This window comes from Toxorhynchites rutilus, chromosome 1 (genome assembly GCF_029784135.1).
Source record: "Toxorhynchites rutilus septentrionalis strain SRP chromosome 1, ASM2978413v1, whole genome shotgun sequence".
Taxonomy (NCBI): Eukaryota; Metazoa; Arthropoda; class Insecta; order Diptera; family Culicidae; genus Toxorhynchites; species Toxorhynchites rutilus.
The window spans coordinates 81597000-81623951 of NC_073744.1; the positions used below are offsets into that span (position 1 = coordinate 81597000).

Consider the following 26952-nt stretch of genomic DNA (forward strand, 5'->3'; position numbering starts at 1 on the left):
AAGATCGCTTCAATTTATTATCTCTTCGGTTCTTCATCCGGTGTAAGGTCATGAACCCATTGGTGATCGGAAATTTTGAGCAGCTGATCGGGCTAAATTTTCATTCTGGATTCATGACTTCATATCATGAATTCATCTCCATGCAGGTTGATCCTTCTTCGTATATTCCCAACCGTGTTTGTTTCCCTGACTACATCAATTCCTCTGTACATTTTGATCTGTTCATGAAGGAGAAAATCCATGGAATTCCAGATTATCATCGATCGGGGATCGTTCCTACGATCTTCAATGCAAAATATGGGCGTATCAATTGTGATAATATGTACTTTACTGATGGGTCCTCTATGAATGAGTCCACAGGATTTGGAGTGTTCAACGAATTTTTTAGCACCTCCCACAGTCTTCAGAATCCTTGCTCAGTGTATATTGCTGAATTGGCAGCAATACACTGGGCGCTGGACAGCGTCGCCTCACGACCTGTTGAACACTATTACATTGTAACGGATAGTCTTAGCTCTGTCGAAGCTATCCGTTCAGTGAGGCCGGAAAAGCACTCGCCGTACTTCCTTGAGAGAATACGAGAAATTTTGAGTGCTTTAACCATACGCTGTTATGTCATTACCTTTGTCTGGGTCCCCTCACATTGCTCAATTCCGGGTAATGAGAGGGCTGACTCATTGGCAAAGGTAGGTGCAATTGAAGGCGATATTTATCAGCGTCAAATCGCCTTCAATGAATTTTATTCTTTAGTCCGTAAAAATACCATCGTTAACTGGCAACGTAAGTGGAACGAAGATGAATTGGGTCGGTGGCTCTCGCTCACTCGTGGCTCACTCGATTATCCCTAAGGTTAGTCTCAAACCATGGTTCAAAAGTCTGGAATTGAGTCGGGACTTTATTCGCACCTTCTCTCGACTCATGTCCAATCACTGTTCGTTAGACGCGCTACTCTTTCGTTTTAATCTTGCCGATGGCAATATCTGTGCTTGTGGCCAAGGTTACCACGACATCGAACACGTTGTTTGGTCGTGCGAGGTGTATCTTGTTGCCAGATCGAATTTAGAAAACTCTCTTCGGGCCAGAGGAAGACAGCCCAATGTGCTGGTGAGAGATGTGTTGGCTCGGTTAGACCTTGATTACATGTCCCAAATATACGTCTTCTTAAAAGTTATCGATCTTCGTGTGTGATTGTCCTTATATCCTTATATTTTCCTTTTCCTTTTCCTTCGCGAGAAATTAAATCCCTTCTTACTAACAATAGAATAAGGTGAAATGTAAATACATATTAGATATAAGATAGGCTTAAGAATTGAGTATGATGAATGTGAGTGTGAACATTGTCAACATCCTTTTCCTGAAAAAAATGTCACCCTTCTAAACTCGAGCAAACCGCGAGTGATCGGTCCTCTACTTCATTAACACTAGAATTAATGAAAAATGATTATATATACGTGTAACAATACAGATAGGAGTTTGGCTCCTTTAAACTTATGTAACTGAGCCTGTAAAAATAAACGATTTAATAAAAAAAAGGACTCAATATATGGTACTACAGCCAAAATGTTTTATTTAGTACCCTATACAATATTTTCCAAACAGCTGGTGATTTGGTTTGGGGGCACTTTTAACTCCCTTACCCAGCTAGACCCTTTGGAAATATAAAAAAAAATCCGTACCGCGCAACACTGAAAAAAATCTGAAAAAAATCACACATATCTAGGAAAGCCGTAGGAATACATTTAAATATGAATTAGAGTAGTACTGAATCTCTAAATCTCAAAAAAAATATTTAAAAATCTCACTATTCTTTTTAGTACTCAAATTCTTGATGATTTTTTTTTGATATTTTTTCTTGATACAAAATTTCTTTTTTAATATCCTCTACAATATTTGCCATACAGCTGGTGATTTAGTTTGGGGCACTTTTTACTCCCTCACCCGGCCAAGCCCTTTCCCCGTAAATTGTAATCAGTTGCTTTTAGAAGTATATTTTTTAAGAGTTTTGATCATTTAAACACGCACCATTTGAACAAATGTTGCTAGTCTCATTCTTCTCGTATATCCCCTGTACACACGAATGTTTACGGTGATCTGTTAAATAATATTGGAGTCTATATAAGACAGACAAATAGACATTCATTTTCATGTATAGATTACAATCTAACGAATGCAACGCGAGCGTATATTCTATTCACATTTGCGATAAGCGGATATTTAAATTGTGTGTAAAACAATGAATAAATCTGTGCGCAGAGAACAATAACAATTTGACAAACGTTTAAATGTATTTTGTAGCAACTTTACGTTACTATATTTCCCAAAGCGTTCCAAACACCGAATTATGCGAGAGCACTCTCGGCATACGCGAGGTGAAGGGGATAACTTATCGCCGATCAATGGAGAAATCAAGTTGGAAATCAGTGAACACGAACGAAAGAGGCAAGCTCGATCCAACACACATGGCAGCAATTGGCTTTGATTTTCACCCGTAATTGCATTCGCTTAAGTTAGCTAAGATACAAAGAGAGTTGCTACTCTAGCGCTAGATGAAGCGCTACCCGCCGCGGATTTAGTATCATCATCTGGTAAATGGAAACATGTCGGTGGTAGATTTTGCACAACCATACAATGAAGATAGAAAACCGTCATTTATATGGTTGTACGAGCAGCTGATAGATGAAGCTGTAGAATGGTGTGAAAGGCTGGTTTAGTTTCGCAAAAGAAATGTAGGGCATACATTGCGATAAACGGCAACGTGCTGCTCCAATATTACGTTTGATTGTGCTATCACAATGTAATGACCACATTGTAGCCTAAGTGTGAGATGTGAGATACAAATGAAGACATTATTCATTTGACATGTCATGTGACTTGTCACAATAAGTAACGGATGTTGTATGATGAAAATTTATTGGGCATGGAATTTGAATGAGCTCTTGGTATAGTTTGAATAGTGTGGGAGTACAAGATTATCACTCTTGTTAAGCATTTACATCTAGACAAGTGTAAGGATCGGGAATCGTTGTGTACGCATACACTATTCTATTATATGATTCCTAAAATTGCTCCACCAACAGTAGAACAGCATGGAATTATTCACTATATATAACTATATGAACCATTTTCCTGCTTAGACGTCCTTGAGACGAAGCGACAACACCGATCCATTCGGTTTCATGACGCACGATACAAGCATTAAAATAACGATCACTCTACGTGAAACCGTTCATTTGAGGCAAATGTAGCAATACTGTTTTCCGGTAAACTTTTCACATTTTCGAAATCCGCGGTTAGTTCAAACTTATCTGCATACGTAAAATTTCAAAACACATTTTAACTATTCATATGATAAATGTGTATGAAATGACTGGAAAGCAGATCACTCCTAATGTTTATATAAAAATGAAAACGGCTTGTTTCTAGCGCAACTCTATCAAGGTCAACCGGCTTTGCCATTCCGGACCTGTTAACTGATTCGCCCGCATATAAATTGACTAACAGTCGCGTTTGTTTCACTTTCATTTTACACCGCACTATCATACACGATACATTTCCATACGCCCATCAGTGTCGGACAGTGGAAGGTGTTTCATACATTAAATACAATGACAGCAGGTGTGATATCAGAACTTGATATCGGTTAAAGTGGAGTGTTTGTGCGATCGATCATCACCCTGATGGTGACATACTTAGGGACATTAGGGGATATGTTTTGTATGCAAACCTACATATCAAAGGGTTATGTGAGCTCATATATTTTTACGTAAGTTAGCTGTGGCAGGAATATTTACCAAGTTGGTTCCAATTATTTATGCACTCATCGCTTGGTTTTGCCGAAGCGTTAGGCTCTAAAGACGTGGTTTTAATCAGCAACTATTGACAGTCAAGTATGGTAATTTGTATGGAGAATGGTGTTCCACACCTTATTCGCGGTGAAAAAAAGTCGTATGAATTGAAACGCCGCGAAGTGCAACTGATGCACCGTACCGTATGTTTTCCTCTCCTCATCGTTGAATGCGCACCTGTCTTCACTATTAACGATCGACTTAGTTCAGACTACAATTGGTTCAATTATCTCACGATTGATACTTCTCGTATTTTCTAGGATAATTAACATTATTTTCCCATTACCGACTGTCTCCGCGTGGTTTGGAAAACTGGAAGTGCCGTTAGAGTAAAATGTTTTGTGTACTGAATAGTATAGGCGAATAAGTATTGGTTGCAATTGGGAACTGTTCATAATCTTCTTTTTTTTTTTGTTTATCTGAGTTTGTCTATATGTTCAGATTTGCCGCGTTCCTTGTCATTTTGTCACTCCTATTACAGTTTCCGCGCAACAATTGTTTATGTTACTCGGGTGTCTGATTTGATCCAATTTGGAGAACGATAAACTCTACGCGGACGAATTCTTCGGACATTGTGTCGTATATTGATTTGACCAATATTTTTGCAACATCATCATCCGAGAACTCTGATTGGAGCTTCCGATCGTAAGTTCCACTTCTTTCCGATTGATACTTTTCCGTTCACGGTTGAGGACGCTACAAATGTTTTTACAATTTTTCGAATTTTTAACGTGGATGTCCAAAATTGATTTTCTTCTTTCAACTTTCCACGCGGTTACCACATCTTATTTTAAATCTAAATGTATCGTGACAAAACTTTCACCGCCGATAGGAGAACTTGAAAAACATTCTGAAATCATAACATGAACATTAGGATGGCAGCGAAAATGGTCATGTCAAATTTCAAAACTCGACTATGTACATTTTGTTGATTGGCCCAAAAAAATAATCTGTACAAAATTTCAGCTCGATCGGACATAATTTAGGGGTGCCTCAAAGCGCTCAAAGTTTTGAGTTTTTGATCCTTGAAAATCCTCCAAGGGGGGAGTAAAAGAAATTTGGAAAATCGATTTTTTTTCGATGCCAAATGGCTTAACAATGGAACGTCGAGATCTGGTGTCATCTCGAAAAAAAAAAGTTTGGCCGAAAATCAACCTTTTGGGAGGCAATGAAGTTATGAAAAAAAAAATTATTATCGAATTTAAGAAACCGACCATGTACATTCTGTTTATTGGTCCAAAAAATTATCTGTGCAAAGTTTCAGCTCAATCGCACATGATTTAGGGGTGCCTCAAAGCACTCAAAGTTTTGATCATTTGATATGAAACCACTCAAAATGCTAAATATTGAAGCAGCTAAAATTACATCCAAACGTGGAATCATGTGTGATTTTCGGTTTTTGTTTCCCTGTTCCACTTTTGATGAGTATTCATTGCCATAGGGTGGCTTAAATATTATAGAATAACATGTAGAAGGTGTTCTCATAACAGAAATTTGAAATTCAAAATGTAACTATACAAATCAACCATCTGTCCGCAACCATGTTACCCGCGGTTCCCCTATAGCTTACTCACATTCGCTCTCATTTTGGCAGAGGATGAATTTTAAGGCACACGCAAAAATGACCGACGGCGTGCTTTTTGGTGGGCTCTAGTAATAACAACAATCTTCATTCTCGTATTTTTTAGACCCGTATTTTTTCATTAGGGTGATCCGAAAAATCATGTTTTCCTTTTTTTTACAAAAATGACATGTTTCAAAAATTCATAACACTACTGGACCGATTAAGATCAAACTAAAGCCAATCAGCTGGTCTGTGTTGAAAAAAATATTACACTCGCGAATAATTTGGATTTTGTTTTTATAATTATTGATTGTTTTTTTTATAGTTTACATGGTTTAGAGATAGAGCGCATGTTCGCGGACCGAAAAAAAAACATTCAAACTACTATACAAAAAAGTGAAAAGTTCATTGGCATCACGAGTACAGTTAGAAATCGTGATTTTGGTAGATTTTAGTTGAAAACTCACAATGCAATGTTTAAAATGATATTGCAGCGAAATTTAAATAGATAGAAGTTGAGTGTCAAAGAACGAATTGTGAAGTGGTTAAAGAACTTTAATTTGGTTGAAGGAAACATTTAAGTTTATTCTGGATTTTTGGATAAAATTAAGAATTACACCTTCAAAACCACTAATTTTGTAGTTTTTCACTTCTAAAATGTTATTTGAATCCACTAATGTGGAAGTCTTACAACTTTATTCTGTATGATATTTTCTCATCCTTCAAATAGAGCAACAGAATTGTCCTACGTATCGTAGTTTCTTAATTAGAGCAAGTTTAAGGCAACAGAGCCCAAAGCAGAGAAAAGGTTCAATAACTCTGTCATTGTTGAAATTCGAACATATGCATAGAAGGATTTTTTTTATGAAATATGATCCTCTATCACCTCCAGGAAGAATTTGGATTTTTTTTTATATGAGAAAGGTATTTTATGACTTAGATTCTACTTTTATATTCAAAAAACGAGAAATATATGTATGAAAACAAATATATATTTTTTGGGCTAATAATATACAGGATTCGATTATATACAGTGAAAATAAATCGAAGGTTGTATATAATAGAATCCGTCCTATACTTATATCTACTAAGGTTTGGAGGCCAATAGTAGACAAATAGGCCATAGGGCAACTTTATAAAATTCATATTTAAAAAATTCAGCACACACTTTCGTGGAATTACACTTTTTCTTATGCTCGATCAATTTATGAAAAAAGGTCCTATCCAGAGGACAGCCCAGACTAGTGTTTATAAAATATAGAGTATGCAAAGATCCCTCGTTAGCTAATATCTTCGCAACCACGTTTATGACCCTGATACTGTTTCACTAATCACACGCAATTATGGTTCTATTAATTCCGTTCCCGTAATTTTGTTGTCAGGGTTCTCATCAAACGTCGAAATTTGATGGAAGTTAAATGCTTTCAGCTCTTTCACTGCACCCAAATTCTCAATACGGACCTGTATTGTCAACAATCGGAAAAGGTGAGTTTTGGCTAAGAAAAAAGAAAATGGTCTCAGTTTTTTTGCCAACAGATCTTTTCTATAATAGAGACCAAATGAAATTCCCCTAAAAATGGCAACAGGTTATCGAAGGTTGTAAAACTTTTTCTTCCTTACACCATTATGGTCATTTTACGATATCAGAAATATTCCTTTTTTTTCTTTTTTTCTAAATATATATTTCTATTAAAGATCATGTGGCGTTAGCTTGACGGAGGCGGGAGTTAAATATTTCTTTGAGTTTTTATAATACACCCATACCTCGCTTTACGGCATAGATACGTTCCTCGAAACATGGCCGCAAAGCGAAAAGCCGTATAAGGAATCAATTATTCTAATTCATACAAATTCAATAGGATCGGTTCCAATTTGTTAAATATGTAAAATGGTTTATCATTCAAAATGCATTTTATCCTTTTATTTCATTCAAATCAAAAATACATAAATAAGGAGTACACAGATTTGTACATAAAATAATTACAGACTCCAAAAACCAACAAACAAGAAACAACTTCATGTTAAATAAAATATATGTATGTATACATAAATATTTTTTAAATGGCTTAAATTTGAAGACTAATTCGGATTAATTAATAGGATGCCCTGGTACATTATCCAAAATTAGCTTAATTAGTTTAATTAGCCATGTTGCTTAAATTATTGTCTCGCAAATATTTTTTTCACTTCTGTACAATCCTCAAAATTAGCTTAGGCATCCAAGCTTTCTTGTTGAATCTCCATATGACGGGTAATTAATTTTTATTTAGTCCTTTAGAGGCCTTGGATTTTCAGATAAATATTTTAAAAGTGGTTTTAGCTTAAAACCACCCGCGGCATTTGTATCAAGAAGCAAAGTTAATCGTTCTCTAGACACCTGATAACCAGGCGCAGATTTTTCGGTTTTTGAAATGTACGTGCGATCAGGCATTCGCTTCCAATAAAGTCCTGTTTCTTCTAGATTAAACACTTGTTCAGGTTTATGACCTCCTCTTTGATGCGGCTTCATCAGCCCTAGCTGCTTCTTCTTTCATTTTTAATTTAGGCAAATTAAATCTATTTTTATTTTTTTCAAACCATTCTCGGCTTACTTGGATGTGACATCTTCAACAGATCCATTCTTCAAATTTTCGAAAATTAAATTGCGCAAGATTGGCAACATGAAGATATATCGTTATATAAAATGGCCGTTATAGCGAAACATTTTAGGTCGTAAATCGAAAATGTGCCTTAATGTATGATGGCCGTAATAGCGAAATGCCGTATAAAGAGCGAGGTATGGGCGTATTTAAAAACCAACCGATTACTCGCGGTTGGCTCAAGGTTAGTATACATGCTTTACGATACTCTCCATTTATTTGCAGAGGCGACGCGTGACCATCTGAGTTACCTGTTCAATTTCATTTACAACATTAAAACAACAGTATTGCGATGACAGATTTTAACATTTTTATTTCTCAACATTTATGTATACAGTAAAACCAGTTTTTTGTGCGATTTTTTATGCAAATTTTTTTTGTGTGATTTTTGTGGTGCGACTTTTTTGTGCGGTATTTGAAAAAAAATTGAAAAATTTGAAATTTGAAATCACCGGTCATTTTTTTCTATCTTTGATATGTATTTTATCGCTCTATATAGTGGCTGTGTCAGCTAATTTCCATGCTCATGTTTTGTTTTGTATGTTTTAAGGTGTCAGTAGGAGCTTATTGACAGGAGCAAATAGTTGATTTTATGATCTGCGCAAGTGAGTAGGCCGCTTATGAAAGTGAAAAAAAGAAATCGAATGTTGATCACGAATGGAATTATTAGGATTTGGGTTATTTTCTTGAGGAACCTTTTTTTATGCGGTCCCTATCCACCACAAAACAAAAAGTTTTTTTTTTCAAATTGTTTAGTGAACACGATTTTTTGTGCGGTCCCTATCCCCCGCACAAAAACAGGGCCAAACAATCCTATGGTCAACTATGAGCGCAAACTTATCAATGATTTCCTCGTAAAATAAAGGCATCTGCATTATTTCATAAAGGAAATATTTTTCCACAGTCATAATCATAATTCAGAATAACCGTTTCTGGTCAGATCTCGACCGCAAATAATTCTTGATCCGTCGAACAACAAACAAAGTTCCTTCAACGGATGCCGTTGTATGAGGCAAGTCAGTATCATTCTGGCCAGCCGTTTCGGAGAAGGTTTGCTGCAGGTTTTGTCCAACGATAATCGGCCTAATGACTATAATTTAAAAAGAACCGTCAGCTTATTACAAAGCTTCACTTCATCGAATTTCGAATGGTATGAAATAAGCATTTTCAAATTCCCAGTAGGTAATGCGATATCGAAGTCGGCAAATTTTTCGTGATTCAACAAAGCAACGAATTTGTATTCATCTAGTTCCTTAAACCGTTTCGTCATTTCGTCAATAATTTTTTCTATAATCGATTCATATAAACGACGACAATTGATGACGTTACTGTCATTCATAGTTTCGCCAGATACATCAATTGTATGATTGAGCGTATTATCGAAATGATGATCTGCTTTGAGCTCCTCTATAGAAGCAAGGCACGTTACGCACAAATTCTACTACGTCTAATTCCTTTTTTTACTAAGTTTGATAAAGAACATTCGTATGTTCAAAAATATTCGCAAAAAGTTTTAGCAAGAATTTTAATACGTGTGGGCGACAGTGAATATATCCAATGAATAACCGATGTTTCACCAATGTTTGCACTCCAGATTTATCTCCGGACATTACAGTAGCACCATCATAGCTCTGGGCCACAATTTTGTCAGCATTAAGACCAAAGTACGCAGCTATTTCAGCTATTTCAAGTTGTCGATTGAACAAAATCGATTAGAACGCTCGAATTAAAACCACATCTCAACGAAAGAATACCAGCACATCCACAGAAATCATGAATGAATCGGGGTGTTTGGTGCTGTATGCTCTCGCGGTCTCGTGCCCTCTCTCAAATTTTAATGACGTCAGAAGTAGAAGGAGAAACAGAAAAGGAAACGATGGCAACCACGAACAAACAGTGGTGGTGTGTATTTTCCATCGTTTTCATCGGTTCGTTCAGCAGAAATATTGAACCTAAAACGTCATTTTTACGCAAGGCGGCGCATTAGTAGTATTGATCATTTCATACGTAGTTGGCTGTGTTTGCCCTATGTTTGGATGACAGCGGGTTCAGATGAATGGTTTGAATCCAGTAGTAATTACTCCGTATTTCGTAGCATTAAGGCTGTGTTGCGCGCGAATTGGGGTGAAGTCATGTTACTATCAGATTATATTCTTCACGATGGGTTTGAGTTCCATTAAAATACACTGCGTTTCACAACTATAGAATCACTCATTTTTTCTGAGTTTCCAGAGATATGTAAGAAGTCGGTTGAATTGAAGTATATAGTGTAGGATATAATAATTATCTTCATTTGAATGACTGGCGATTTTAATTATATTGTTGTGTTCAGGCGCGAAACATTAAAAAAAACAAAAATTCCTGTGTTTCATAACTATAGAACCAGAAGAAAAACTCTCACTCCTTCACAAAATAAACGTCAATTTCACATGAATTACAACAAGTTTCTAATTCGTAAGTCATCTTTAGTTCTCAGTCAGTTTAAATAATCCATTCAGGTTGGTTTTGACCAAACTGCGCCATGTTGTGGTGTGTATCTCATTCTACGCAGAGGATACTGCTCGTTGAAGCTCTTCAAATTACTCATACTGCTTGTAAGCTGCATCTACTACTTGTACGATCACTCCTCATAAGTATTTGATATGGTTTTGATCTGGTAAACAAGTTGACCAGTTCAGATTCTGAAGCCTCTATTTATTAAACCGTGCCATGACCTTCCCGATTTTATGAATTGATGCCAAATTACCCAATTATTTGATGTAAAAACAGCAGTAAATGATTCTAAAATACTTCATTGTACTTCTTACTGTTCATTCGTGTTGATAATAAGCTACCTAAACCAGACCGTTTTGAGAAAATTCTCCCCAAACCTTAAAAAATCTCATCTCCAATGCTGCGGGTCCAAGGACTAATGTGGAAGCCGATGCCATGGGTTTCACTATTTCAGAAGAATTTCTCTGATAAAAAGAAATGAATATGAAATGAATATTCTAAGCAAAATTGAGTGTACACCTTAAATTTCTCCAAACAAATTAATCTTTTCAGTATGATCTTTGCGAATTAGCGTGCTTTTTTTCGTCAGTTTGTGACGTCAACACCAAACCACCGCTTGGGCAGCTTTGGTTTTTGTTTTTTGTAGATGTTTGAAAAGGTTTTTATCAAAATGGCAAGTAAGAGGAACGAAATAGATATTACACGTTCCATGATAATAAGTAAGACTTGTCGAGGAAAGACATTGTGGGGAATAGCAGCTGCTTTCGGAAGAACCCACTCTACAGTAAAGAAAATCATAAACAAGTTAAAATTCGAAGGAAGCATGGAAAATCTCCCGGTAGAGATCGCAAAGTGCACCCGTGGCCAAGTGGTTAGCGTCTCACATTATCATGCCGGGTGTTCGGGTTCGATTCCTGTTCTGGTCGGAGGGATTTTCGCCAAAAAAAATTCCTTCAACTTGCACTGTGGTCACGCATAATCTAGAGCTTGCCTCTCGGAATACATTCAAGGCGTTGTTATTTGGCTGAAGAAATCTCAACTTAGTATTACTAAATGACGCTAGTTAATGCATACGTTGAGACGGCAAAAGTTCCACAGGGAACGTGAACGCCAATCAGGAAAGAGAACGCAAAACGGATCCTATCTTCTGATGATGAACGGGTAATTGTTTGGACATTGCGAAAGAATCCTAAAACGAACATTCCTAAATTGAGTACCGAAGTAGCCGGCATCAGACATGTCCGGAGAGCAGCATACAGGAACAATCTGAGAGGTCGTGTTGGCCGTGAAAAGTATTTCATCTCAAAGGTGATTATGAAAAAAAAGATTACAGTTTGCTTATGCATATGTTAGCAGACATAAGGAGTTCTGGAACAAGGTCTTTTATACGGATGAACCGAAAACCAATATCTTTGAATCGAAGACAGATGGCGTGGAGGAAACTAAGATCGGTGCTTCAGATTCAGCATATGGTTACCACAGTAAAACACGGCGACGGTAGTCAGTTGATGTATAGTACATTGGCGGCCTTCGAAACTGGAACCATGGAGTTTATCGATGCGGCGATGGATTAGATGGCTAATTAAGCCAGCTTAGCTTAGATCTGGCTTAATTGAATTGAAACGTAACCTGCAGTCTCCCGTTCAAAAGTTCTCCCTCGTGATTACTACTTTCAACAAAATAATGACCCGAAGCAAACTAATTTCGTGGTGCGGAAATGCCTGCTCTATAAATCACCGAACTTGAACACTATTGAGTATTTATGGTGGGAAATCAAGAACCATCCATCCATCCATCAAAATCCTGGGAACGAAGCGGAACTCAGAACGACGATTACGAAGATCTGGGAGGCACTTCCGTCTACAGCGACCAGAAATCTCGCCTCGGTGCTTGCGGTGCTGGACGCCAAAGGGAGCCATACCAAATACTAACATACCAAAAATAACAAATCAGCACGAGTTGTGTATCAAATTTTGCGATAGACTGTAAGTTGTTTCTCTCGTGCCTGAAGGAAGTTTTCTAGATCTGGCGACATCAAAAGTCATATCGCCTGTATTTTTTTTTGTTTTTGACATCTGTCACATCCAACTCAAAATATTAGAAGTTTCACTCTGCAATATTTTCTGTGGATTTGGCACCTAGGAGCTACAATCTGAGGACATCATTTATTTTTTTTTTTGCAATAAACTAAAAAAATCCGCTTCCGATTTTTATGGATTTTTTGTGGAAGTTCACAGTGCGTATGTTCTCTGCAAATCGCTATGTTCTGGGTGGCTCAAGAAAGTTTAAAAATGGAAACTTTTAGGTAGAAACGAGTAACTTGAGATATTATTAAGTTTGAAAACGCGGGAAACCGGTAAAACTGTCAAAGATTTACGTTACCAAAAAAACAAATATCAAATTAAACTATGATCTGCTTCAAAAATACTAAGTAATTTTTCATGATGATAATGTCCCGTCACACCGAGCAAGACCGGCCAGGGAAACGGTTAAGATACTCAATCAGGTTCAACTACTACATGTGGCTTATCCACCATACTTGGCTTATAGCGATTACCATTAGAGGAAGTGCGAGTAAGACCGACAGTGGGGGTAATATCGAGCCTCACTGTATTTGTATGGTTCTGCCAATGAGAACTCCTTCTATATGTTATGCTATTATATTTGAATCACACTATGACAATGAATACTGATCAAAAGTAGGAAGGGAAAGCAAAAACCGAAAATCATACATGATTTCGCATGCGGACATTATTTTTTATTATAAAATCATGGCAAATTCATAAATTGCCTGAAATATGGGATAGACGTGCAGCTTCCAATGGTCATTACTTTGAAATAGAATATTCAGAACCTTTCCAGAACAATAAAAGTACATTTAAATAAAATCCGGTTTCATAGATGTACACTTGGTATAGTGTGACATAATTGGATGCGTATATTCCTTATATATTGTATCAAATCAAATCAATTCCTTGATTGGACCTATTACTCAATAGAAAAAAACTATTGCTAAAACTAAAATTCATGTGTCGAATGACCTAATGCTATTTCGATGGTTTGGTCATGTATGTAAGATTAAAAAGACGCGCATTGTTGATGTCATAGTTTACTCATATTTTCGTTAAAGCTGTGGTTCACACTACCAGTTTGCAGAGGGGATCATTTGTCTGCAGAATACATTTCGAGGAACGTGAGAAACACTCGAGTTGAGCGTAAACTTGGTTCAATCGTCGACATGGCCATTCTGTACCATCAGTCGTAATGAGACACTACCGAATGTCGATTTACTCGGTTGTTTTGCCAATTTGAACGCATGTTATAGGCTCCGCTAATGTTCTTTTGATGAACTCTATTTTTAGATAGTTAACTTCAGCTACAATGCTACGCGTAATTATAATTGTGTGCATACAAAGGGTTTCTAGCTTTACTCTTTTATGTTTGGACGACGTAACACAGCAATTTATCACACAATTTTCGAAATCTCTCACTCCGTCGAAAAACATTGATGTTCATATGAGTCATATGAGCTCTAAGGAACACCAATCAATGGTCATCATAAGCATATAATATAAAAAATCACATCAGCCGTGACCTTGAAACGCGCCAGCAAAATATATTCCCCGAGCTTTCACTACTTCGTGGCGTAGCAAATTGACAGCTCTCAACCTGACCAAACCGGTGTTGGATACTCGCCACGCTTTGTTGTACTTCTTGATCGATATGATGTTGCATAAGCGCCTCTCGAACCGTTTAAAAATGTTTTCATTGTTGCAAACTGTAATTTTCGGGGGTGGTTTGTCGACGTATGCTTTCAACATCCCTGGTCAGTGTTTTTCAGGGCGATATGTAATTATTATGTGTCTTTCCGAAGTGGTTGTAACTATTTTTGTCAGTTGAAAAAAAGCTTTATTTTTTTTGTCAAATGAATTGAAACAGTTACATCAAACGACTTTCACTTAACATCGTTATCAAAATTAATTGATTTCTGAGACATTCAACAGTGACGTTTTCAAAACAACATGGCATCCAGTAGCAACATCCAGTCCTGAGTTCATATTTTTTTTTCAAAATATGCACCATATGATTAAATATCAGAAAAATATCGTTATGATTATGTCGGTTTTATATATTATTTTCAGAGCATAGTGATGCAAAACTGAACAGTTCCACAGTGAGGATTCTTGTCATATATAAACAATTCATGAGAATATAAAAATGTGTTACTAATATGCTATCTATCTGAACCAAGAAAAGAATAGCAGACTCAACATGTATAACCAGCATTTTTTATGTGAGCAGCAGGTTTACTCCATTATAAAAATCATCCTGTTATCAAAAGTCAGTCCACTACCTTTTGGTGAACCGAATACGGAAATTATATTTCCTCGTCTTCATTCACAATTCAAAAATTGAGGGGAGGAGAGAATCGGCCTGGTGGCTCGTCACTGAATTTAGAAAAAAATAAATCCAAAATGCTTAAACTGATTAACACAAACTATCGGCCGCGGCAATAAAACGGTGAAAAGTGTTATTCAAATTTTACGATATTTAATCATTTTCTAGCGTAACAACAATTGGAAGTTTATATTCATTCGAATGCGGATCTCTATAACAAGCAAGACGGAAAGGAAGAAACTGTAAAGTGGTGGTTTAATTTACAACACACTTGTGTACGTAAAGAAACCAACGAAAATCCGCTTGAAAAAAAAGATCTTGCAATTAGCAACACGGAGGCATTAGTCCATTAATTTAGTTACGGTCGATGAGGCGTTATATATCCTATCTGATACAAGCAATTGCGAGTACGTAAATGACGTTTGGATGGCGAAAGACAGTATACTTCCGTGCAACAATTGAACAGTCTAACGTTTAGAAATGTTTAGTACGCGGAAAACTGTTTTCCACTAAGTTCATATCACAATATTTGTGGCACCATCATAAGATAGTTTTTCATATCTGATTATTGTTCAGTATTCTTTGCATTGTTAAATATGAGATATTTCTGCTATCCTACAAACTCCGCATGAACTGTATGTATTGTATGAACTGCGAATGTTTTACGTTTCGTTATTATAGCTCATGGTGGGATGTAGTTGTACTAGTCTCGAACTGTCTGAGGGTTTACTCTCGGAAAAAGAAACAGTTTTATCTCGGGCCGGTTTTTCTAGTTTGACACTGCTGTTCAGTAAGTATGTAATTCGGTCAGAGTCATCGGGTTTACTTTGGCTAAAAAGTTACACATGTTAGAATTTTTAATCTGCTTTTTTATCACTTACCTTCACTTGAGCGTAACGGGTATAAATGGCGAGCTCTGATACGCGGAGAGACGAAGACAATTTATCATCTAAACTCGTTAAAAAAAAGGTCTAAAAAGGTCTATTATTACGATTAAGGTTCATGTGGGATCAAATAGCAAAACTATGTTTTCTTCAGGGCATTTCCTTTACGTAGGATTTTCATATTATATCGCCGTTAATTTTCTATATTGGCAAAGAAAAACTGTTTCCATGAATACCAGGTTTTTCACCAACTCGTCTCGGGGCTGATAGCACTCTCTCAAAAATAATTGAAACCTGTGGATGCAAATATTAATTTAGTTAAGCATTTTTGCATCCTCAAAAATAATGCCTTTCACCAACTCGTCTCGGGGCACTCTCTCAGAAATAATTGAAACCTGTGGATGCAAATATTAAATTAGTTTAACATTTTTGCATTCTCAAAAATAATGCCTTCTGGAAAAGGTAAAACTTTTTTTTGCATATTTTTACAAATCACTCAAAAATGGCAACTTCTACAAAAATTATCCTTAATTCCTTCTCGTTTCCTTTTGGCTTCTACTCTTTCTTATTGGTTTGTTTTATCGAGGCTTTGTACTTAAACGTTCTTTTGATGAGAATGTTTTGGTGATGATGAGGATTGTGATATCTTGAATTATAGAAACTTTCAACTTCTTCAGTTATTAGCCTGTAGTCTTGAAGAATGACAATTCTGAAAACTAAACCTAAACTCTCATCTCTCGGCCTTGAGAAAGGTCATTTAGACACCCTCGCCGCCGCCGACTGGTTGCTAGGTGGATGAAGTAGAATCGTTAATGATGTTTTGACGAGTGAGTGAGTGTTTCATTATAGAGACTATAAACAATTGCAGTTCATTTGGTGGTGCTGCTATACAAATGGAATATTTCCGCATAATTCAAAAACTATTCAAGCAAACGGAACCAAATTTGGAATGAAAAGGGGGTCCCATGAAAATAATGTACATGTTTCAATCAAACATGACAATTGAAAATTGTCGGAAAACTCTAAGGGAAAATGGGAAAATTCAATTCGCATGTGTTCTACAACTACATATTGACAAGCGTTGTTAGTCCATTTGATGTTTGCGGTAACTAAATTGATCTTCGTTCGAAAGTGAAAATGGATTTGAATGTGATAAAACGCAATCCTATATCGCCTTCTATCTAAATAAATAAAAATGGTTCGCCGAATGTGTTAATAAGGGCAAAACTCGAGAAAGGAATTGTCCGGTTTTGGGACTTTCTTCATTCTATCATATTTTCTGTATCAAACATTTATTCCATGTAACTTCCATGTTATTTGCAAGTGGATGAAAAATCTTGCACGAGAATTGTGTCTGGAAATAATCTGATATTATAATGTCGAGTTTTGGTAGAAGTACTGACATTTTATAGTAAAAATAATTTTTAGAGGTAGATTAGAAGATCAATCAATGAACAGTTCTGTGATTGGACCCATGAACGTGCGCTTAGTAAGAAGACGTGGATTTGATAACGAAAAATAGATTTTGGGCGGGACAAAGTCTACCGGGTCAGCTAGTATTTTATAATACAGTACTGCGGAATAATCGAAAGATGCGTGTTACTTCGTTCACGTTTTAAAATGGAGTTAGAGTGAATTTTTTTCCACCGAACAATGAGGCTAGCTGACATATGAAACGATGTGGTAGTGATTCCTTCTGAAGGCTGTCTAGACTTTGACAGCTAGGTGTCGCAAGGATGAGAAACTATTCAGGAAAAATGATCTCTTAAACGAACTGTTATAAAATCTTACTCAAAAATTGAATTTAATATTAAAAACTTTTTTATCTCAAAACACCCACCCTTTTATATTATTTTGTATATTTTTATTGTAAAACTCTTCAAGTTTGGCATACAGTGGTGCCGTGGTAAATTCACCAAGATGGAGACATGAATTTTCATAATATTTCATAATATTTCAATACTTTGTGAAATCGTGATCATTTAAGAAAATTGACATGAAAAAATGAGTGGGTTATATCTACGACATAACCGCAGGGTTAACGTGGGACTAACGTTGGCCTCATAATCATTTATTTGTATTGATTAAATTCTCGATTGAATGAATCAATATTCGAACTCAATTAAATTCAACAAATATATGCGTATGCGTAGAAATACAGTGAGCAGAAGATACAGTGTGATCACCCCTTTTTCGATAAGGTTTACGCATTAACGCGTTTTAAGCGGTGAATAAAATTCCTCCAAATTTTGTGGCTTATTAACATAACAACGGTCCTTCACGTACCCCCAGAAGAAGTAATCGACGACGAGAAATGTTGAAATTCTTACCATAAAAGGACAAAGTTTCATTAGGGCTTCGGTTGCCCGAGTAATACGTATTAATTTTTGAAAATTTGAAAAAATTCAATACTTTGTGAAATTGTGATCATGCAAGAAAAGTAACATGAAAAATCTACATGCGATTCAACACAAAAACTATATATATAACGTTTTGTCTTAGGACCAACCGTTCTCGGAATATAATCAATTTCTTATAATGAAAATAATGTTAGTAAAATGTCGGAGCGTCAGTCGAAATGTCCATCATTTATATGTAATAATATTTCACGAACATGATTTTAATTATATTTAAATGATTATATCTCGAGAACGGTTAGTCCTAGGATAAAACGTTATATATAGTTTTTCATGTAGAATCGCATGTAGATTCCATGTTTCATGTTACTTTTCTTAAATGATCACGATTTCACAAAGTATTGAAATTTAATGAATTTTCAAAAAATCATATATCCATTTTTGGCGAGTTTACCACGGCACCACTGTATATCAAACTTTGGTAAATTTGAAGGGTTTTACAATAAAAATATACAAAAAAAATATCAAAGTTTTTCAAGATATAAAAGTTTTTAATATCAAACTCAATTTTTGAGTAAGATTCTTTAAACAGTGCATTTAAAAGATTATTTTTCCTAAATAGTTCATTAATTTACCAACAACTTTGTCAAACATTGTATTTTAATCAGACATTTGGATTTTGAGTTACGATTTTTTGGAGGAAAGATTAATGATTTTGGATGCGCACTTTTATAAAATCAGTCGTAATTTAAATTCTTACTTTCTCTTTATATTTCATCAAAAACTTTCTCTTTTCATTTGATCAACAAATTGGATTTTTGCTTATTCCAAGATAATAATAATTAGAGATGAAACGAATATCCGATATTCGACTTTTCCGGATATTCGGATATCCGGCTATCCGGTATCCGGCCAGTAGTTTGGCCTTGTGTTCCGTGTCATACTACCTGAGCGCTAGTGGTGGCGCGCTACTTGAGAGCGTTTTTGCATCTTTCTGAATACATTTTTATCATTACATTCTTGAAATGTTTATTTAACTTTATCAAGTGATACAACAATTATGTTTCCAAATACATGGACACGTAAAAATTGAACGAAATAAACAGGATGCAGAGAAGGCATGATTGGTCATCTCCATCCAATTCCAATTACATTCTCGTCATAAAGTAACACGCCCGAAGCAAAATGAAACTATGAACGAATTCGTTGGGTCGGGACAACAGTAGCTCCGAATGTACGGACTGTGTTAATCTATAGCGTTCAGTTGGAAAATTTCCATCAGCAGGACCTCTCGGTACAATTCCATAACAAGATTGAACAGTTCATCGTTCTATCTACGCTCTTAAGTTGAAACAATTATACAATTATTCATGTCCAAAATTGGTGGGGTCATTTTACATGCTCCGTTCCAGAAATGTTTCAACAGCAGCTGTTCGAAGTCTGCCGGAATTCAATTGCCGCACGATTGACATAACAATTCCCTCAATACGACGAACCGCACAGGCCAAAAGTTCGACTGCGAAACCGGTTAAACGTGTCAAGAATTACTAGCTTGATGGCGCTCACGTTGTTAACCGGGCCGTTGTCTTTCCATATGGTTTTCACGTTCAACAATTGCCTCTCTGTTCGATTCGCAAAATCTTGACCTGCCTTGCCCGGCGGCTCTGTGCCAAACATAGTCAGCCCAAGCCGGGCACTACTTCGGCGGAAGCATAAGCTGGTTTCAACGAACTTTGGCTCATATCACGGCAAGAGATATACCGTCATGAAATGAGCTTACTAATCACCGGCTTCATGCAAACGCGAAGGCCGCTGTCGTGAACCAGTTCGAGTGGGGTATCCCAAGAAACATAACCAATCGCTCAAAAGTTCGGAGTGTTACATGAAAACGCTGGGTCTTATGTTGTTCGTGTGAGGGTAACTTATTTTTCGTATAATCGCGTGCCCTTCATTGTGTAGAGCCTGTGTGAGTTTGTCCATGAAGGGAGTTATTTTTTGTATCCCGAGTATTTTTTTTCGGTTACAAAATACAAATTGTTTTAGATTCTTTATACAAATGTATGTAATTATATTGATACTATTTCTATCAATGGTGTCAGAATATAATTTTCAATACTATTTGTTTCACGATTTTGTGCATATCTACTTCGTCTTCTGACGCCTCTGCTTTATGTGGAAATTATTAATAAAAAACAATAAAATTTTAAACAAAACAATTTCAAGTTTAATTCTTGAATGTTGCCTTGACACCTTTGGTAGAAATGAGGTTAATATCACTAATGCTTCACTCACTAGTTGTGGATTTGAATTTCACGAGCAATCGAGGAGAAAGAGTGATAAATGATTTACGATAATCGTTCCCATTTCGTTGCTTTCGGTTACGCACCGGTCAAGGTGAGCTATCTCAGCAGGGTTTTTCGTAATATTTGGTTTGGGAAAAGGTAATCCATTATTTTCTCTGTAGCTGGCTTTAGTGATCAATATCTCGCGTAATATCGACTATATAATTTCAAGTTTAGGCTCGTTGTAAAGGTGACATTTCATACCAAAAAAATCTTTTGCTGTTTTTTGTTTGTTCCATTCTGTTGTGAGTTACAGGGTGATAAAAATGGAAGTCAACAAAGAGAAAATTCGGTACATTTTACACTTTTTCTTTTATAAAAGCGAAAATGCAAGCCAGGCCGCTGCTAGTCGGCGGTTGTGTTTCCGAGAATTCCGGAATGACCAGGAACTCAACAGAAGGAAATGTTTTTTTTTTTTCTGAAAAATATGCAATTGTTGTTTGGTTCAGCTCATTCCGTTCCGTTCCATACATGTCACATTGTGAACTTTCAAGTCTATAGCTTCTGAAGAATGAACAAAGATAAGAAGCATGTCACGTCGCATCATGGGAGAGGTATAAATTATTCGACCCATTGACTTTCTTCTTTTTAGTTTCTCTCTAGATAGCGATCAGCTAACGCCATATACTGAGGCTGAGACTTAATATGAGAATTAGAAAATTTGTTTTTGAAAGCTACGATAAAGGGCCTGGCTGGGTAAGGAAGTAAAAGTGCCAAACCAAAACCCCCGCTCTATGGAAAATATTGAATATTGAAATATTGAAGGTTCACCATAGGATCTATGGTAAAAAACGTACTTTTCAATTTTTTTCACGTCATTTTTGATAGCGATATTTTTGATATATTTGAATAAAATATTGAAAGTGCATCTTACTTACTATACAATTTTAACAAACATTGAAGTACCGACGATGTGGGGGGAGAATGGGTAAAAAAGGTGGCTTTCAAATAACTATCTTGACGGCGCCAGTGGTTGTATGGTTAGCGTAACAGCCTCACAATCCGATCGGCCTGGGTTCAATCCCAGCTGGCGTCGTTGGGATTTTCTGAGGCGAAAAATCTCTGGTTACGTCTTCCTTCGGAGCGGAAGTAAAAGAAGTTGGCCCGGCTCATGAGTTGTTGAGTCTGATAGGTAGGAACAGGTGGAGTCGCCTCCCTGATGTCGGTGATTGGCACTAAAGTGGCGGAAATAGGCCGACGAAAAATAAGCGAAGATAAAAAAAAAAAAATAACTATCTTAAATTAGAGTAAAACGTAATTCTGATTACGTAGATGTGTTCTCTAATGATGAACTTACGAGTGTTCAGGGAATTGTTGAATAATATTAATTTTTCACTGAACTGCGATTAAATGAAGTTGACCCAATCTCACCCCTTAGAGGGGGTGACAATGGGTCAAAGTAGTGAATATTACATTCTTTTGAGAATTATGTTTAGAAATCAATTTCTCAATAATTTCAAGACAATTCGACAACCGGTAAGTGTTTTGAATGATAATTTAGGTTACGAAAATTGTGTCAATCTACCTAGAAGTGCGATGGAAATGTTTATATATGAAGGTTTTTCCTTAAATCTCCCGTGATGTTGGTTCAAATCAAACTTCTTTAGTTACTTTCGTCTTGCTCATAAGGTGAGGTCTCCATGGCATAGTGGTTAGCGTGGCGCTCGCCAAGATGGGGACTTAGGGTTCGATTCCTGTTCGGGTTAGAAATTCTATCGACAAAGGTTGCTTTTCTGTCTTGGACTGGTTCAGGTGAACACTGTCTAGGGTGTGGTGATGACCATTTCCAGTCTTAACGAAAAGCTACAAAAACCCGGAAACAGTTGGTTTTCGGATGTTCTAACAAATGTGATCACTTTCTAGTCGAATTTCTGACTATTCTGTATTTATACAATAAGTGTCTTTCGGACCTTGAACCGACCCTGATATCCGGCAAATGCTCTTAAAGCGCACTGAATGGAAACGCAGCATGAAAAAATCGGTGCTTAACGTGTTAAAATTCTCAAAAAATCGCACATACAGGAAAACCTGTTTTTGTCTTCTCAAATCATTCTCATCCTTTCATCGAATGCTCTAAGTTGCGCATGGCATGATTTCTAACAGCAACAAGTTTCAACATGTAACTAAAAGCACAACACAGCCAAGCGCAACCGGAAAGGCAAATTGTCCCATCACAAAGCAGGGAAAGAAAAGGAAATCGAACGGTTTGAGTTATTTTCTTGGGGGAAACACAAAAAATTGTGTACCGAACACGATTTGACGAAGTTTTGCACAATTTTTTAAGCGATTTTTTTTGTGCGGTCCCCATCTCCCGCACAAGAAAAGGTTTGTCTGTACCTAGAAAAGACGCAGAAACACATTTAAATATAAATTAGAGTTGTACTGAATCTCTAATTCCCAAAAAATCAATATTTCAAGATTTTTTAGTACTCCAATTTTTGATGAAAAAATTGTTTGATAATATTTCTCGATACACTAAGTAAGATGCATTTTCAGTATTTTTTTTTAAATTTTCATCTTGAGGCTATCAGGAATGGCCCGGTTAGTTAGAAACACAGGAGACGATTTTTAGTTAGATCGGACTGCATACGGTTAGCTGGCAGGGTTACCAAATCTACAGAATAATCTGTATTTATACAGATTTTCCAGATTTTTTAAAACCAAGAATCTGTAGATGCAGATTACAGATTTTTTTGGTTTTCATATAGATTTACATATTTTTCAAAATAGCGTTCCAATACTAGTCATGGCTTGATCTCAATTGTATTTTTTCCTAACTCATTAATTTCATTCATATAGCATTCGAATCAAGAGTCATGTTGGCATTTATATGTAGCGAGTAGTACTGCTTTCTAATGTTCAATCTGAGGCGAAAATATGCAAAAGTCTGCATCATCGGCTAGCTTTACAATAAATAAATAACACTGTTTATCTTTTCACGACTAAAGCATAGTGAATGCGAATTTTTACGTGGATACCATCAACATCGTTAAATTCCTAATAACTATGTCAATCAATGATACTAAAGCTAAGATTATGCTTCAAAATTGAACTTATGAATTTAACCCTTTGCGGTCGTATTAAATTTCGACATGTGTGTCGTACTGGTCGCAATTATTTTTACTTAAAAAGCAGTGAAATTATGAAAGATGAGCTAAGTTCCTTTATTTTTTGTAAACTTCTGACACGTATTTACTAAATAATGTTTTTATGTTTATGTTTAAAAAATATTTGCTAAAATTCTTCTTCGTGTGATATTTTTCGCATGTATCACAAAAATAATTAGTTTGGCGTCTTTCGTCGTTTATCTTTCTGTTTGAACATACAGAACAATTCTCTTCACATCTACGCAGTGTCGCAATACTTGGAGTTTTCCATTAATCCTTTCCTCAAGCATTATTCATAGTAGCACCATTTTGGTTCGTGAATAAGTTCACAAGACGTTAAAATTCGTTCAGAAAAAAGTGTGAGCTGATCCATTGTTGCACAAATTATAATATTTGTATACTTCTTTGCTGTGGTGACTCCGAGCAGAAAAACGGCGAAGGGTAAATAATTTCGATGCAGATTTTCTGAGAAAAAACTCAGATAAAAAAAAATTTTGGGACCAAAAACACAGATTTATTACCTGGTGCATTACGTTAGCCTGTTTATTTTTGCTTTGAATAAATCAATCATGTTTCAATGTAAAAACTAACCTGGTGGTATTCAATTGATTTTTATTAAATATCAGGATTATTAATAAAATTTTATTTTTTAAAAATATTTTTTAAATATTAGGCTGTCAAAAAAGTCCTGCGGTATTTTTTTTGAATTTTCATTTGTTCATAAAATTAGTTACAATCATTTGTTTTAAGTCAAATATGCGCCGTTTTGTTCGATGACTTGTTACCAACGAGATGCCAACTTCATAATACCCCTGTTATAGAAGCTCGCTTCCTTATTGGCAAAAAACTCGGATAGCCAATTTTCACAGGCCTCTTTTGTGGCTAACTTCTGACTACCTAGCTCGTTCGCCATGGACAGAAACAGGTGGTAGTCACTTGGTGCAAGGTCCGGACTATACGGCGGATGCAAAAGAACCTCCCATCCGAGCTCCCGGAGCTTCTGGCGCGTCACCAAAGAAGTGTGTGGCCTGGCGTTGTCCTGATGGAAGTCAATGCGGCCTCTGTTTATCAAAGATGGCCTCTTCTTCATGAGTGCTACCTTCAAGTGGTCCAGTTGTTGGCAGTACAGGTCCGAATTGAGCGTTTGGCCATAGGGAAGCAGCTCATAATAGATTATTCCTTGACAATCCCACCAAACACACAGCAGAATCTTCCTGGCCGTTAATGAGGGTTTGGCCACCGTCTGAGCTGCTTCAGCGGGCTTCGACCACGACCGTTTGCGCTTCACGTTGTCGTAAGTGACCCACTTTTCATCGCCAGTCACCATCCGCTTCAGAAACGGGTAGATTTTGTTGCGATTCAGCAGCGATTTATATGCGTCGATACGGTCAAAGATGTTTTTTTGCGTCAACGTGTGTGGCACCCATACATCGAGCTTCTTTGTGAATCCAAGCTTCTTCAAATGGTTAATAATGGTTTGATGACTTATCCCCAGCTCTTGGCCGATGCTACGGCTGCTACTATGCCGGTCTTTCTCGGCTAATTCAGTGATTTTGTCGCAATTTTCGACGACAGGCCTTCCGGAGCGTGGCGTATCTTCGACGACCTCTACACCAGAACGAAAACGTTGAAACCATCGTTGTGCGGTGGAAATGGAAATTGTATCGGGTCCATAAACTGCACAAATTTTATTGGCAGCTTGATATGCATTTTTGCCTTTGTCATAGTAGTACTGTAAAATATGTCGGATTTTCTCTTTATTTTGCTCCATATTTGCGACACTATAACTCACGAACGACTTAACCAAACAAAACACTGTCAAGGACTATTATAGCGCGCAAAAATACCTTTCCAACAAGCTATAGTATGACTCGATACAATGAATACAACTAGAACTACGCGCTTACAACGACACCTCGCGGAAATACCGCCGGACTTTTTTGACAGCCTAATATATATTATTTGACATTCAGGTAAACGTTCCTGATAAACAGGGGTGTCCATGTTCATCGTAAATGCTCTAAAATATCGCTGGTTACAATACTGTTAATTTCTTCCTCACAACGCATTTTCTGACTTTTTTTTCTTTTTTTGCTTTTTAGCAGATCTCAATATCTGATTCTATTAATATTATGGCGACTGCCTGAAATTTACATCACATTATCGTTTTCATAACTTTGAAAAACATAGTATGCAACATTGCTTTTTCTTGTTTTTGCTCTATCCATGCAATATGGGTGTTTTTGGATACAGGTAAACCTGTTTTTGCGCGGGGGATACGGACCACACAAAAAAATCCTACAAAACCAATAACTTCAAAAAATCGTGTTCGGTATACAATTTGAAAAAAAAAAATCGGTACACAATTTGAAAAAAAATGGTATAAAAAAGTCCGCACAAAAAAGGTTTGCCCTTACTAGTTAATGTATAAATGTGATCATTTTAATTCCACTTATCAGAATTGAATATGAAAATACCATCAAATTAAATATAGCTGTAAATGAAACATTTGGGTAGATGTTGCATTTGGGTAAATGTCCATTCGGATAAATGTCTCATCCGGGTATTTATTACATTCGGATGTTATATGTTATATGTTATATATGTTTTTCGGGTAAATGTGACACAATCGATTATTAGAAATCAAGAAATACATAAAAGAATAGGTATTTGAACGAAATTAATAGACTCACTTACTAGCTTATAAATGAGTTGATTAACAAAAAAGAGTTGTAGAAGGGATTTCACTTGAATTTTCAAGGATTTCTTCAGATCCAAACCGTTTGAAAGTTGCTAGAGTTGTGTCAAGTAAAAATCCGAAGCACTATAGACAAAAATCTGTACCTATCTGTATACGCATAAGCGAATGATGGATGGTGGTAGACATGATGGCATAGATATCTCAAAACGCCATTCGAGTTGATTGAACAATCTTGCAAGTACGCATAATAATTCAAGTTAATCAAATGTACCAATCAAATATAATGTAAAGTTACCGAAACTTTTTGGATTCGTTGGTTGATAAATTGTCATTCAATCGCTGGAAATGATTGTTCGACCTGAAGATATTTCTCACCAACTCCGAACGTCCGTATTTCAAGACAAACTATGGGACTGTAAATTTACATTCAAATTCGGGCTATTTAAAACGTTGAGTCCCGTGTCGATCCCTAGGGACGTACAGTGAACTTTTTGTTAAGAGAGCGTTGATCACAGAACAGTTTGGGATTAAAAAGCTAAAGATTTCACACATATCTCCCCATTCAATTCTAATCCATTCAAAGTTCAAGGTCTTCGGTTTCACCTGGAAGTGATAAAAATAG

The 26952-nt window shown here is 36.4% G+C and overlaps 1 protein-coding gene across 2 annotated transcripts in view; it reads left to right on the forward strand.

Moving 5' to 3' along the window:
- LOC129766443 (leishmanolysin-like peptidase) overlaps positions 1–26952 on the forward strand; it is a 76814-nt gene that overhangs the window by 31662 nt on the left and 18200 nt on the right. Inside the window, exon 1 of one of the 2 annotated variants that reach the window (XM_055766981.1) lies at positions 6792–6894. The exons of the other annotated variant lie outside the window; for it this stretch is intronic. Coding sequence (XP_055622956.1) covers positions 6817–6894 — 78 coding nt within the window. The 5' untranslated portion in view covers positions 6792–6816. Of the gene's footprint in view, positions 1–6791; positions 6895–26952 lie in introns of those variants that run through there. 2 annotated transcript variants of the gene reach the window in all.